This window comes from Nipponia nippon, unplaced genomic scaffold (assembly GCF_047370975.1).
Source record: "Nipponia nippon isolate SJK-2023a ecotype South Korea unplaced genomic scaffold, ASM4737097v1 scaffold_35, whole genome shotgun sequence".
NCBI lineage: Eukaryota > Metazoa > Chordata > Aves > Pelecaniformes > Threskiornithidae > Nipponia > Nipponia nippon.
In genome coordinates this window covers 2,033,213-2,045,235 of record NW_028262353.1, presented here as the reverse complement: position 1 = coordinate 2,045,235, position 12,023 = coordinate 2,033,213, and the positions used below count along the sequence as shown (strand labels likewise).

Genomic DNA, 12,023 nt, shown 5'->3' with positions numbered 1-12,023 from the left:
GCCGGGGGGACCATTACAATTATCTGCCCGGGACCACGTGAATCCCCAGATGGGCCCATTTCCATAGGAAAGGAGGTGTCACGAGACGACGAGGAGATAACGCCGCAAAGACTTGTTGGTTTGAAAGAATGCAACAATAGCACGGCCAAGCTGTCTTATTTTTACACTTACGAGAGCCGACACGCAAAGATTTCGGACCCGTTTCCTCTTGGAGGGTTCCCCGAAAGGCGGTGCTCACTGGGCCAGGTTTCAGAAGAGCTCGGAGCCCAGTTGCTCCCACTGGAAAGCTCGTGGCTATGTTCGAAAGCAGCCAAGGCACCGAGTCCGTGCAGCTCGAAGGTGGCCGCAGCAGCTATGGTTACCGAGCGCTTCTGGAAAGCTGGTTTCAGTGGCAGCATCCTTCCGCTAGAGGAGGGAAGAGACAGCACCTCCGCGAGCCTGAACGAGGATAAACGAGAAGAGGGAAGGTTTATGAGTGATCAGCTCAAGAACAAAAAAAAAAAAAAAACCCACACCACAACAGATTGTGTCTTGCACGTATAGGTATTCAAAGAGAGCTCTGCCGCTCCCGCTCGAGCACAAAGCCTTTTGCAGGAGGGGGAGCGGCGGCTCGGTGGGCTGCGAGCGCAGCACAGGCTTTATACTGAGAACGTCCCTGAGCCAAGGTCATTTCACCCCAGCCCAGGCGGGGGAGAAACTAAAACCTGAAAGAGGGGCGAGAGGTAATCTCCACGGCCGTATCAGCCAGGGGACGACAGCTCAGCGTCCGCTTCAGGGCTCTGCTTTGTCGCTGCTGCAGCGGGGCTGTTTCTTGCATTGCAGCAGGATGCTCGTCTGCAAAATGTTCGGGCATTACGTGCCTGGTGCCCTTCCCAAGTTGGAGGCAGCAGGAAAAGCTTATTTCTACTCACGCAGGTCCTGTGAAAATGAGAAAGGCCACAGCCAGCTCAATCGCTTCGGAGAGGAGCGGGCTTGGATGCATTTTGTGCAATGCCCCCCCTGCAGCTCCCCCCCCCCCCCCCATTAAAACTGCATGGAGATTAAACCTTGAAATGTTATTTTTGGCTCAGGCAGCTCCAGGGACCCATGTGGCTATGCCTTTTACTTTAAAAATCCGCTTACATCCTGCCCTGTGATTAATTCACGTTCCTTTCCTTGTTTAAAAAAAAAGAAAGAAGAAGAATAATAATCAGAAACTTCAGCCTGTTCACAGGCAGCGTTCAGTGCTGGTGGTAGGAAGCCACGACCCAACAGCCAAAAAGCCCTTTAACAAGCACTTTGTTTGGGATGAACATTGTGCAAACCACAAAAATTTGCCTTTGTAATTTTTTTTTTTTTTTTTTTTTTTGCTTAGAGAGAACCATCTGCCTTCAGATTTTGTTTTTCCAGGGGACCGCGTGTTTTGTTTTTAAGGTAGTTATCACAGATCAGCGCTGCACAGCAGCACCTTCTCTGTGTCATATAATCTGCCCTCTAAATGCAGGCGGCTCCACGTCAGGCTTCTCCCATCTCCGGCGCGCGGAGGGAGAGCAGCAACAAGGTTAAGATGCCAACGCGTGACACAGGACCCTTCGGTTTCCCTGAGATCAGCACCTGGGAGGCGACAGACGAGCTATGTTTTTTATAAGGCAGCGAGGACCAGGCCGGAGGGAGCGGATTTTTATGGGCAGTTCAGTATTCGCCTCCTACCAAATCACCGGTAATTAGGGCTGAGATACTCAGGTTGCTCCACAAACTTCTCTGCAATTTAAACAAAGAGTTAACCAGGTTCTGGAGCCCGTCCCATCCCATCCCATCTCCTTGGCCAGAAGGGCAGAGCATTTAACTCGGAGTAGGTAAATAATTTAATTTACATTTCTATAGCTTCACTTATCCCAGAGGGCTTCTCATACACATGCCCCTCCGCTGAAATGCAGGTGTTTCAGCAGGGGGGAAGGCAGCAACCATCTGGCCTACAGCACACCATGTAGCGGTGAGGAGGGAAGCATTCGGCCAAGGACATACGGGGCAAACTCTTTAATAAACTCTGTATTCAACTTTTCTTTTCTTTCTTTTTTTAATTTTAATAAAGTCTCATATGGTAGAGACAGCCTCTCCTTCATCTCCAGCGCACCTGAGTTGAGCATCAGCACATCTGGGTGCAGACAAAAACAACCGCCAACCCTCCGGAGCAGGCAGCAGCACCCTGCTCGGCCAGGAAGGCATTCGTTCATCCCAGCGGGATTTAACCTGGGCTGGACACCGGCTGCTTTCGCTATCAAACCCAACCCGCCAGCTACCAAGGAATTTCTCCGCAGCACACCAAAGGACCACGAACCAACCTTCTCTCCTTTTTAAAATGGGGCATATATAGAAAAATAGCAGATGGTTGAGGTGGTTTATGGAGCACCTGGGAGCAAAGCAAGGGGCTGCTTTGCCCAAAGTACACCCAGTTCCGCAGACGAGGAGCCCTCAGTGCCTCGTAGGCAACAGCTCCTCCGGGATGGCTGCTTGAATTACAGCCCAGACCCCGGGATGCCAACCTAAGCCAGGAAGATCAGGCTCCTAAATCTCCAACGAGTCTGCACTACGTGAGAGCAGGCAGGATTTTCTAAGACACCGATACCCTCCTCCTCTGCTCGAGCGATGCTCGAGAGGGACGGACACCTCGAGGAGTCAGTCCGCTCCTCCCGAGCTCTCTGTCCGCAGGCATCGGCTGCTCCATCCCGTCGGCAGCAGATCTCTGCAGCCAGACGCAGGCGAGCGATGCGGGAACCTGCCCGCAGTCGCACAAAGCCCGTGGCACTCGGCTAGAACCTGGAAATGCAATAATTATTTACTTCCACACGGTGGAGCATTTTTAGCCTTGTTTCGATAAAAGTGAAGGTTATTAAAATACATGTATTAATTACCGCTGCCACATAACTTAAGAGGAGAGGCACAGCGGTAATTAACGGAGGTGAGCGAGGGGGTGGAGTTGCAGAGCGTCAGCGACTCCACAGCTTGTGCCTATGGATACGCGCCTGCCCCATGGGAACCCCCAGATAGCTCCAGTGTGGATGTGAATCATTATTACGTCCCCGGCTCGAATCCCAGCAGCACCACAGGTTTTCAGTGTGACCTTGGGCAAGCCATCAATTCTTCCCCTACCTACCAGACAGAGCAAATAAAAAGGGAAAAGGCACCATACTTCACAAGGGCGTTAGGAGAGGAAGCCGACCGCGCATGCAAGTACCAGGAGCCATGTGAGAAGCACTGCAGGAAAAAAAAAAAAAAATATTAACAAAGGCAATTACAGCTGTGTTTCCCTAACCGTATTTCAAGCGCGGGCGCTCGGTGATTCATTAGGAGCTCAGCATCTCTTCCCGTCGCAAGAGCTGGGGAATAGAGACCAAGGAAAATGGGCAGAGGCACAGCGGAGGGCAGGGAGCTCGGGCTAAGTGAAATTCCTGCCCTGCCCTACTGCAGAGAGCTGCTGGGGCTGAGCAGTTTAGGAAGCTGTGTGGCATCGAGGGAGGAAAAGGGGTGAATTATGCAGCCGTGCTGTTGTGTTATTCGTAAGACCCTGCCCTCGTGCCACGCAGAGAAAGAATCGTGAGCCCCCGGTGCTGGTGGTAGAGAAGAAAGGGTAAAAAGGAGGGAAAAAAAACACCCCCACCCCCCAAGACTTCAGATCTACCACAGAAACCCAATCTGGGCTCCTGCCTTCCCCTGCAAGCCTCTGCTGTTTACTAAGTGAGTCACCCTTCCTGCCTTGAACGCTCGACAGCTCCTGAATGAATAATCTGGGAGCAAAGACTTTCTCGGCAAACAAACAGCATCGGCAGCAAGTCCCGCGCGACGCATGCATGCGAGAGATAATTTATAGAGTGAAAATAAAAGAATAACAGGAAACTCCTTCTCTGCATACCCCGAGAAACAAGAATGTATGTGTAAAAATAATTAAATCCGAACTGGAGTCGATTAATTTGTCTACAGGGCTGAGGATTTGTGCTTTGGGAGGCTGCACAGGGATCTTAAAAAGTCTCTGGACGGTGGCCAAGTCTGTCAATACCGCACGGGCGAGGAGAGGCTTTGGCAGCAGGTGCCGGAGCACATGCAGCTCCGGCAGCGCCGCGGTGCAAACCGCTCCAGCTTCCCTGCTCCCTGCCAAGCCATACATCGCAGCCGCACGCTCGGCCTCGGTGGAAACGCAGCCCTTAAGCCCGGGGTGACAACGGGGAGCCTCGCAGCCTGCACGTCCCCGGCACCTGGCGGGGATGCTGTGATGCTCCCCCAGCAAGGCAGCGCTATCGGCACCGGGAAGGTGAGCTTAGAAATGTAGGTAAAGGGAAACCGAGTGGTTTGAGCCAGCAGAACTGAGACAAAACCAGGACTCAGATGTGTCCCTTGGACCTGAGGTACCCAACGCAGTTGTGTCGGAGCAAGGGTCTGCGGTCGGGTCCTCGAGCAGCAGGACGGCGCTGCAGGGAGCTGCCGTGCCCCCGGCGCGGGGTGGTGATATCTCCCTTTCTGTACTTACCCCGGGAAGAGCATAAGAGAAAGCTGCGCTGGGAAAGCGGGACTCCAGCAGCGGATTCTGCTCCGGACAACCGGTCCCTCAACTCCAGTCCAACCCCCTTACGGTCATTTCCAAAGCAAATTCTCCGCCGAAGGAGCGGAGGTTAAATTTGGTCTCATCCGAGAGGTTTGGTGGCTGTCCTCTCGGAAGATGCCCCGCACCAGGCTAACACGATCCTCTCTGCTGCACTATTGTTTCAGGGCTACGAGAAAGCCGATCCTAAAAAAAAAGTTAGCTCCAATGGAAAAAAGCCCTCATTGTGCCAGTGTGCTGCAGCTTGAAAAAGTCGACGTGACTCAGCCTTGACCTTTGAACAACACTACAATTAGAAAAAGGATGCCATGGTCCCCATTCAGTTTTTTAATGCACTGGAAGGTTGATTTCCTTCAATTCATTTGCAATATTGGGTACGCGCCCACCCATTCATGGTGTGCGAACCTCTGCAAAAAGGGGTGTTTTTTGTGGACCTGAGCTGGGACCTCTCCTGGGGAAGCTCCAACAGCTGGGAGAGGGCATCATGTTAAATGAAGACAGAATTCAAGTGGCTTAGAGGCTGTTTTTTTTTCCCCTTTTATGTTGGCATTTGCTACTTAGAGGGAACAAGCTGTTAGGAAGCGTAAACCCACAGAACCAGAGCACGGGCACGACTTAAATACACTCACGCAGTCTAAAAACGGGGAGGGTAATTACCGAGGGTGGTAGATGGGGTATGATCAAGTGGAGAGGGACAAAACGCAGGAGGCAAATTGAGATTTATGGATCCTTGGCCATCTTGAGAAGCAACTGGGGCATTCTGGAAACGAGCCGTAGAAATAAAAGGGGTCTGGCTCCCTTTGTCTATACCAAGACAGCCCAGCGGAGATGGCTTCGCCCAGCTCCGATTTCCACACACGTCCCAGCACAAGATGTGAAATGAGAGACCAGGGAATTCACCAAACCCCTGCAGCGACTCCCGTCGGGCCAGAGCCAGTCCTGCCCTCGCATCCCTTCCCTCCATCCGTACCTACGCAGCTCCCAGGTTTTATGTGAGGGCATGATTTCCCCCCACGACTAACCCATCCTGTAGCTCCCTTCGTCTTCTTTATTCCAAGGAGCCCTTAAAGCACAAACAGCTTTCCAGCACCAGTCTCACCAACACCACTTACGAAAGCGCATCCTTTCTTTGTACCTCTCCGCACCTTTCTCCCGGAGATTTTGGCCAACCCGCAGAGCCCCTTCGCTCTTTTTCTGCCCCTGCTTTCCAGACACAGACGCAAAACTAAGTCCTGCATTTTATATAAACCATGATTGCCTGTGATAAGTCGTCAGATGTCAGCGCGCCGCAGTAATTAAGCTTTTAAAAGGAGATAGGCAGCAGCAGAAAAAAAAATTCCGGGCGTTGGACTATTTTTTGCCTCTTGCAAGAGCCACCTGTTTTATCGTAACAGGTAGATTTATGGGCATATTAACACGGCGCTGCTGCTCCCACCCTGATGAGGTTCTCAGTGACCCTCTTCTCTCTCGAGATTTATGATTTCTCAGAGCAGACAATTGCAGAGGGGTCTAACTCCAAGCTCTTTGCCCGACTCCATCCTGCACCCCAGAGTGCCGGGAAATCTCCCGCACCCAGGATCTGGATCCCTTTTTTTTTTTTTTTCTCCCTCCCCCAAATCATCTGCAATCATTACGCAACTGCACCACCTTTCAAAAGGTGCCAAGTTTTCCCCAGCAAGTCAGGTCAGGTTGATGGGGAAGCGAGTCTCCTTGCTCTTCTCACGTTCGTTTCCCAAGGCCTGCCATTACAGGAGCTCACGACGGGGAGGTTTCAGCTGTCTACACAACAGGATTACGTTCGAGGAGCGCATTAACGCGCTCCCAGCTCTCCGGCGCTTGTCTGCGTACTTAGTGACCCGACAAAATCCCCAGCAAAAGCCTTTCTGCGTCTGAAGCAGACTCCCCAGCTGCAATTCGCAGCAGCCCAGGGCTCTCGCTCGCGTCTAATTGCCTCCTTAGCCGCTCCTGGCTAATGGTAAACCCTTTTAACATTACTTTCCACCTGCAGCCCTTAATAAAAATTAAGTGGATAAACTCTTTAAGTGCAAGAAAAAAATCAGACGAGATAGAGCCAAGCATAACGCAAGCAGCTTTCCCATAAGCTTTTCCCCACGTTGTTTGATCTACAGCCCTCCTCCCAGCCCCGTCTGTGCTCCCAGCCTCGCGAGCAGAGATTACCCCCGCTGAGGTGCCAACTGGGTGATGATTCAGCGATGCAGAAATATACAGCTGAGGTCACCAAAATTGCTTTACTCGCATCCTTAGGGTCTTAACAATTTTTCTGCCTACGTTATGGGCTGCAGATAATAAAATTTCACATGCAGTCAAAGCAAAATGCATTTAAATTTTCTTCTAAAGCTTACAAATGTTTGAGGTTTATAGCAAACATCGCACAAGCCTCTTAAAAGGGAGACAAGCTAACACAGCAATCACAAATTGGTTTTAATACCCAAAACGTGTGCAGGAAACACCTCCCCCAGCCACAGAAACAAAAGCTTGGATTAATACCCCAGCGAGTAGGTGAATTAGGAGATTTTACAAGCGCAGAAGCCAGAATTAAGATGTCGCCAGCGATGCCGTGCCGTGAAGAGCTCACACCTGTAACTCCAGCACCGCGAGGAGCTGGTAATGCATCGCGCGGGGACTTTGCAGACGCCTGGGGTAGCAGAAGCAGTGGGGAAGGCAGGAGTCTCGCACCAAAAAAAAGCACAGAAAAGAGCCAGCAAGACACACGCGAGCAAGGCATCAGTGGAATCATCTGCTCCTTACTTTTAAGCTTAGCTTGGATTGCTTAAAATCCAGTCCTTTGAATATTTATTCTTATAAATGGGCTTTTTTTTGAGACGGAACCGCTCGCCTCCCTGTCTGAAGCTGACATTAAGGGGGTTTAAGCAGATAAACAGGACGGGTGATGCTTTGAATTCCTGTCAATTATTCTAGCGACCATAAAACCCTCCCCACCTATCCCCCAAAATAAACCCCACTTCTCTGCCTAAAAGCGGTGACTGACACAGCTACACAAGACACATTTACCATTTATAAATAACATGAAGAAGTGAAGAAGCCAAAAATCTTTAACTGCCCCAAAGACAGACTGATTCAACATTTTGCAACAACTTCATTTTATGAAATGGTTTAATTTAGCAGGCTTTACTGCCGAGATTAATTTATAGCTTGTTTTGCACTGCTGCAAAACTCTCCCACCCCATCCCCTATACACACACAATTCTTTATTATCTAGATGTTTACTCTCAGGGGGAATTTTAGGACTTTAATGTTTTTATTGTTTTAATCCGGCATATAAAAAAATTATTTGAGCAAAACAGCTGGTACAAGTGCTTGGAAAGTGGTGGTGCAGTTTCTCAGCTTGCATCATTAAGCAGGTGTTAAATAAACACGATGCCACGCTCCTCCCGAGATTTACCACGGCAGGAGATTTGCAGGGGATCTTTCAAGAACGGCAGGGATGTTACGGAGCTGACAGCTCGGCCTCTCCCGCGCCGACCTCTGCTTTTCTGCCAACGCATCCCAGACCTGCTTTAGCCTAAATTCCTCCCGACAGTACCACTAACCCAGGGAAGGGGTGAACCCTGGCAAAGAAAAAAATCCCCCCTTGCTGCCTTCCGTACACAAAGGGGATTTCTGCGGATCGGCCACGTGCCCTCTCCTTTATGCACGGAGAAGAAAAAGCCCAAAAGGTACTCTTTTTCTTTCCGACACGCACACGCCAGTCCTTTGTGCAGCTACAGCATCGCAACCCCCCAGCGGCAGGATAACGCAGTGTTTGCCCAGCAAATCCATCAGTCCTTTATAAATCTCACGTTTCCTCCCGCATCAAAAGAGCTACTAGAAATAAATGTATTTATTGTGAGCTTTTACACCTCAACCCGAGAACTGACTCTTTAAGGAAGGTTCTCATGCAAAGCATGCAAACCACCGAGGGGAGAGAAGTGTTAGCTAAAAACCCCCTAAAGCTTAAAAAAAACCCATGACTAGAAATCACTTCTATGAATAGCTCTGCTTTCATTCTCAGATCTCACACGAAATCTCTAGAAAGGACCTCAGATATTACGGCTTAAAGGTTTTTTTCCACGCTACTCTCCAGCAATGAGACGCTCGGGGGTTTTCTCCCCACCACATGCATAAGGACACGGCATCTCCTGCTCGCCTCTGCTCCGGCATCGCCGCTACCGCCGCCGCCGCGGCCAGGGAGAGCCGCATCGATCGCCCGACGCGCTGCTCTGCGCCAGCAGCCGTGCCGGCCCGGCTGCCGCAGAGGGGCGGAGCGGCCTCCGCCATCCAACAATGCCCGGCGAGCATCCTTGGGAGAAAAAGAGAGGATTTTAGCTGCCTTTCCAATTACCAAGAGCCATCCCTAGCTGCCTCCTCGTGTCTTTGCAAAGCTCAGTTGCGCCTTTCTGGGATTAGAGAACTGAACAGGGGAAGCGGGCTCATGAAAAAAAAAAAAAAAATCCCCTGGTTATTTAGATATTGAAATAAAACCAAGTCACGGGCTTGTTGGTTACTACTAACTCCGTGCAGGGTCTAAGGAGCCGAAGGAAAACATGCCTGTCTTTCTCCTTGCGACCCAAAGCAGCCTCCTCAGCATCGTTTTTGCTGGGGAAGGAGATGGAAGTCCCAGGCAGAGTCCCCCCTGCTTGGTTTTTTGTCCTTCAACAACAACGCGGCTGGATTTTATGCAAGAAGTTTACAGAAAATCCTGCAAACTCATGCACCTTTTTGAAAATTAAACGTATCCGTGACGGCATGATAACGAGGCCTTCGTCAAAGCTACGTGCTGCAGCCGCACTTGGGGAAAAAGTCATCTGTTCATGCAGTGAAATACAAAAAGCATTCGTAATTTTCTCAGAGATGAGCAGACAGATAGCAAGTGAGGCTTTAAACAACAACAAAAAAAACCCACAAAACCAAACAGCCTTGTCTTCAAAAGACTGTTTTTAACATAAGGAAATATTTTACTGGCCAAGAAAAAACCCAGAGCTCACAAGAGGCAGGAAAAATTCAATACTGAGCGTAAGGCAGGCTTTGATTGTACCTTCTCGTTTCCTACCCAACCCTCCTCCCTCTAAAACCTCCAAACCCAGTGCCCTATTTCTCATTTGCTTTATGAGGGACGGCGGTTGCCATACAGCACGGATAAAAAACAGGTTTTGCAGTTCTTGAGATAAGATCACCTGAGGTTAAACTCACAAGCCACGGTCAACATGGCAACACTCGCAGGTTGGCATTCGGCTGCAAGAACGCGCAGCCACCGGCAGCTTTCTGCTCCTATTAAGCTCAAGACCACAAGCAAGCTTTTAGATCAGTCTAATTTCAAGTTAATAAAAGAGCCTGGCTCAATTTATGGCTTCGTGCTAGCAGCGCACGCAGTTTGCATTTTTGATATAGAGCAAGAGCTTTAGGTAAGGACTGGGCTGAGATTAGTTCGTTCCAAGCAGAAACTCTGTGGTTGTGAAACTCCCTTAAATCAAAAAGAGAAGAAACCATCCCCGGCAAGTGCACGGCCATGTTCCTTTGTGGGTATTTCTGCAGCCCTGATCACGTTCCCAAGAAAGGGGAAACCCTCCCTCCTCGTTCCCCCCCCGCTGCAGAAAGTGGAAACCATCCCATAATCTGGGAACAACGAGGATATGGCTCAATTAAAGAAAAAAACCAAAAACAAAACAGAAATTTAAATCATTAGAAACCTGGCAGCGTTCGAGAAACTCCAGACCCGGTTTGCCGGGCTTCACTGGCCGGCGAGCGGCACGACCAACCGGTGCTGCAGGTGCGAGATGTGCGCGGGGGCTCGGCGAGAACGGCGATACCCTCTTGGAAACGGCAAGCCCCGAGTAAAGCGCACGCATCTCCGGACACCCTGCAAAACCTGCATCCCCTGGCGCCGTGCAGAGGCCGCTTTTCAAGCGGGGGATGCTCTCCTACATTGACATCCAGAGTAACGACTGCTGCTGGCTTTCCTTCCTGCTGCCCTCAAGTACGTGGCATCAAGCAGCCCCAATAAAGGGCGTCTGGCAGCCAGGATATGTTCATATTCATATAAATATACATGTAGAGAGAGATATATATGACTGTTTATATAGGAACGGATCCTGGCGTGTGTTCTGTCTATATATATATCTATAGTTGCTGAGTCTGCAAGTCACCCATCGAAAAGCAGATGGCTTAACAGTCCAGCTTTCCCTGGAAATAAGGCCTGACGCCCCGCTGCGCTACTCAGCGCCCTTCCCCTGAAACGAGGAAGGTTAAACGAAGTTTTAAGCGGCTCCGAAGAAAACCGTGCCGCTGCCTTGGAGCTCTCAACCCCCGTCTCGCTGGCAGGAGGGGCTCCCTTGGCACAGGAGACCAGAGACGCACCTTCCCCAGCGCCGCGGCTCAGCGGTAGGTGCGTTTCTGATGTGATTTGTGACCGGTTGAAGAATCCTTTGGGACAAGAGGTGCTCCAAAAGGGCAATTAGATCCATTACTGGCTATTCTATTGCTACATGAAATAGGTTTACTGGTTGTGTGCCGCCTCATATACTCCATTTTTACGCCAAAATGAACAAGTATGCTAATGAAGCGATCGGAGAGCGTGCCTGATACGGCGGCAGCGGACGGCGAGCCAATGCTTTGCAGCACGGCTCATCCTCCGATAGCGTTTTCTTTGACAGGACCTGCATTAAAGCTGGCTTCTGCATATTTTAAGGCGTTATTAGGTATTCTGCAGCCTTGGCACAGCATCTCTAAGACGATAGAGGGGGAAACCATGCAGCTATTTCTTCAAATCCAGGGGTGCTATTTCTTCATTTTAATTGCTGCAGCAGCCAATATGGCTAAGAAATCCTAACGAGGGCTTGTTCTAGAACAGGCATTCACCAGAACAGAAATGTAAAAGCTATTGCCAAACCTCACTGCATCTCCAGAGCAAGAAGCCAAAGTCGCAGCCCAGACGCTTCTTAGAAAATCCGCACTAGAAAGGAACTAACAGGAGTTGAAGTTACTTATCTCCTCTACGTACACGTTAAACCAATTTGTGTTAGCAAGCAATTACTTCACGCAAAAAAAAAAACCTCACAGATATATTTCATCAACCAGATCTGGGAGGTTTCTAGTGAAATATGCAGCAAAGCCTTATCAAGCGTGTCCGCTGCAGCTTCCAGAGACCTTTCGCCCATCACATTCCAGCGCTGCATGTGCGGTATACACAAGAGGAGGACACTGCAACAGCCTAAAATACATATAATAGCGGTTTCCAGATAAATTTGGCTTCAATGCCTGCCCTTTAACGGAGCCCCCTCCCAGAACGGCCTTAGGGGTGGATGTCCCAGCGTGTGGCTGTCCCTGCGTAGGAGGGAAAAGCTGCTCCTACACCCCCAGCCCTTCACACGTGGCTGCAGAAGGGAGAGCAACGCCTGCGGCTCCCACAAGGAAGGAGCAGGACAAGCAACAG

The 12,023-nt window shown here is 50.3% G+C and overlaps 1 protein-coding gene across 18 annotated transcripts in view; it reads right to left on the bottom strand.

Moving 5' to 3' along the window:
• Positions 1–12,023, bottom strand: part of LOC104017532 (cyclic AMP-dependent transcription factor ATF-7) — a 69,815-nt gene that overhangs the window by 27,678 nt on the left and 30,114 nt on the right. Inside the window, exon 3 of one of the 18 annotated variants that reach the window (XM_087771115.1) lies at positions 363–438. The exons of 15 other annotated variants lie outside the window; for them this stretch is intronic. In XM_087771115.1, the coding sequence (XP_087627241.1) occupies positions 363–438 (76 nt within the window). Of the gene's footprint in view, positions 1–362; positions 439–3,292; positions 3,364–4,501; positions 4,641–12,023 lie in introns of those variants that run through there. 2 more of the 18 variants (XM_087771110.1, XM_087771112.1) reach the window with 2 other exon arrangements.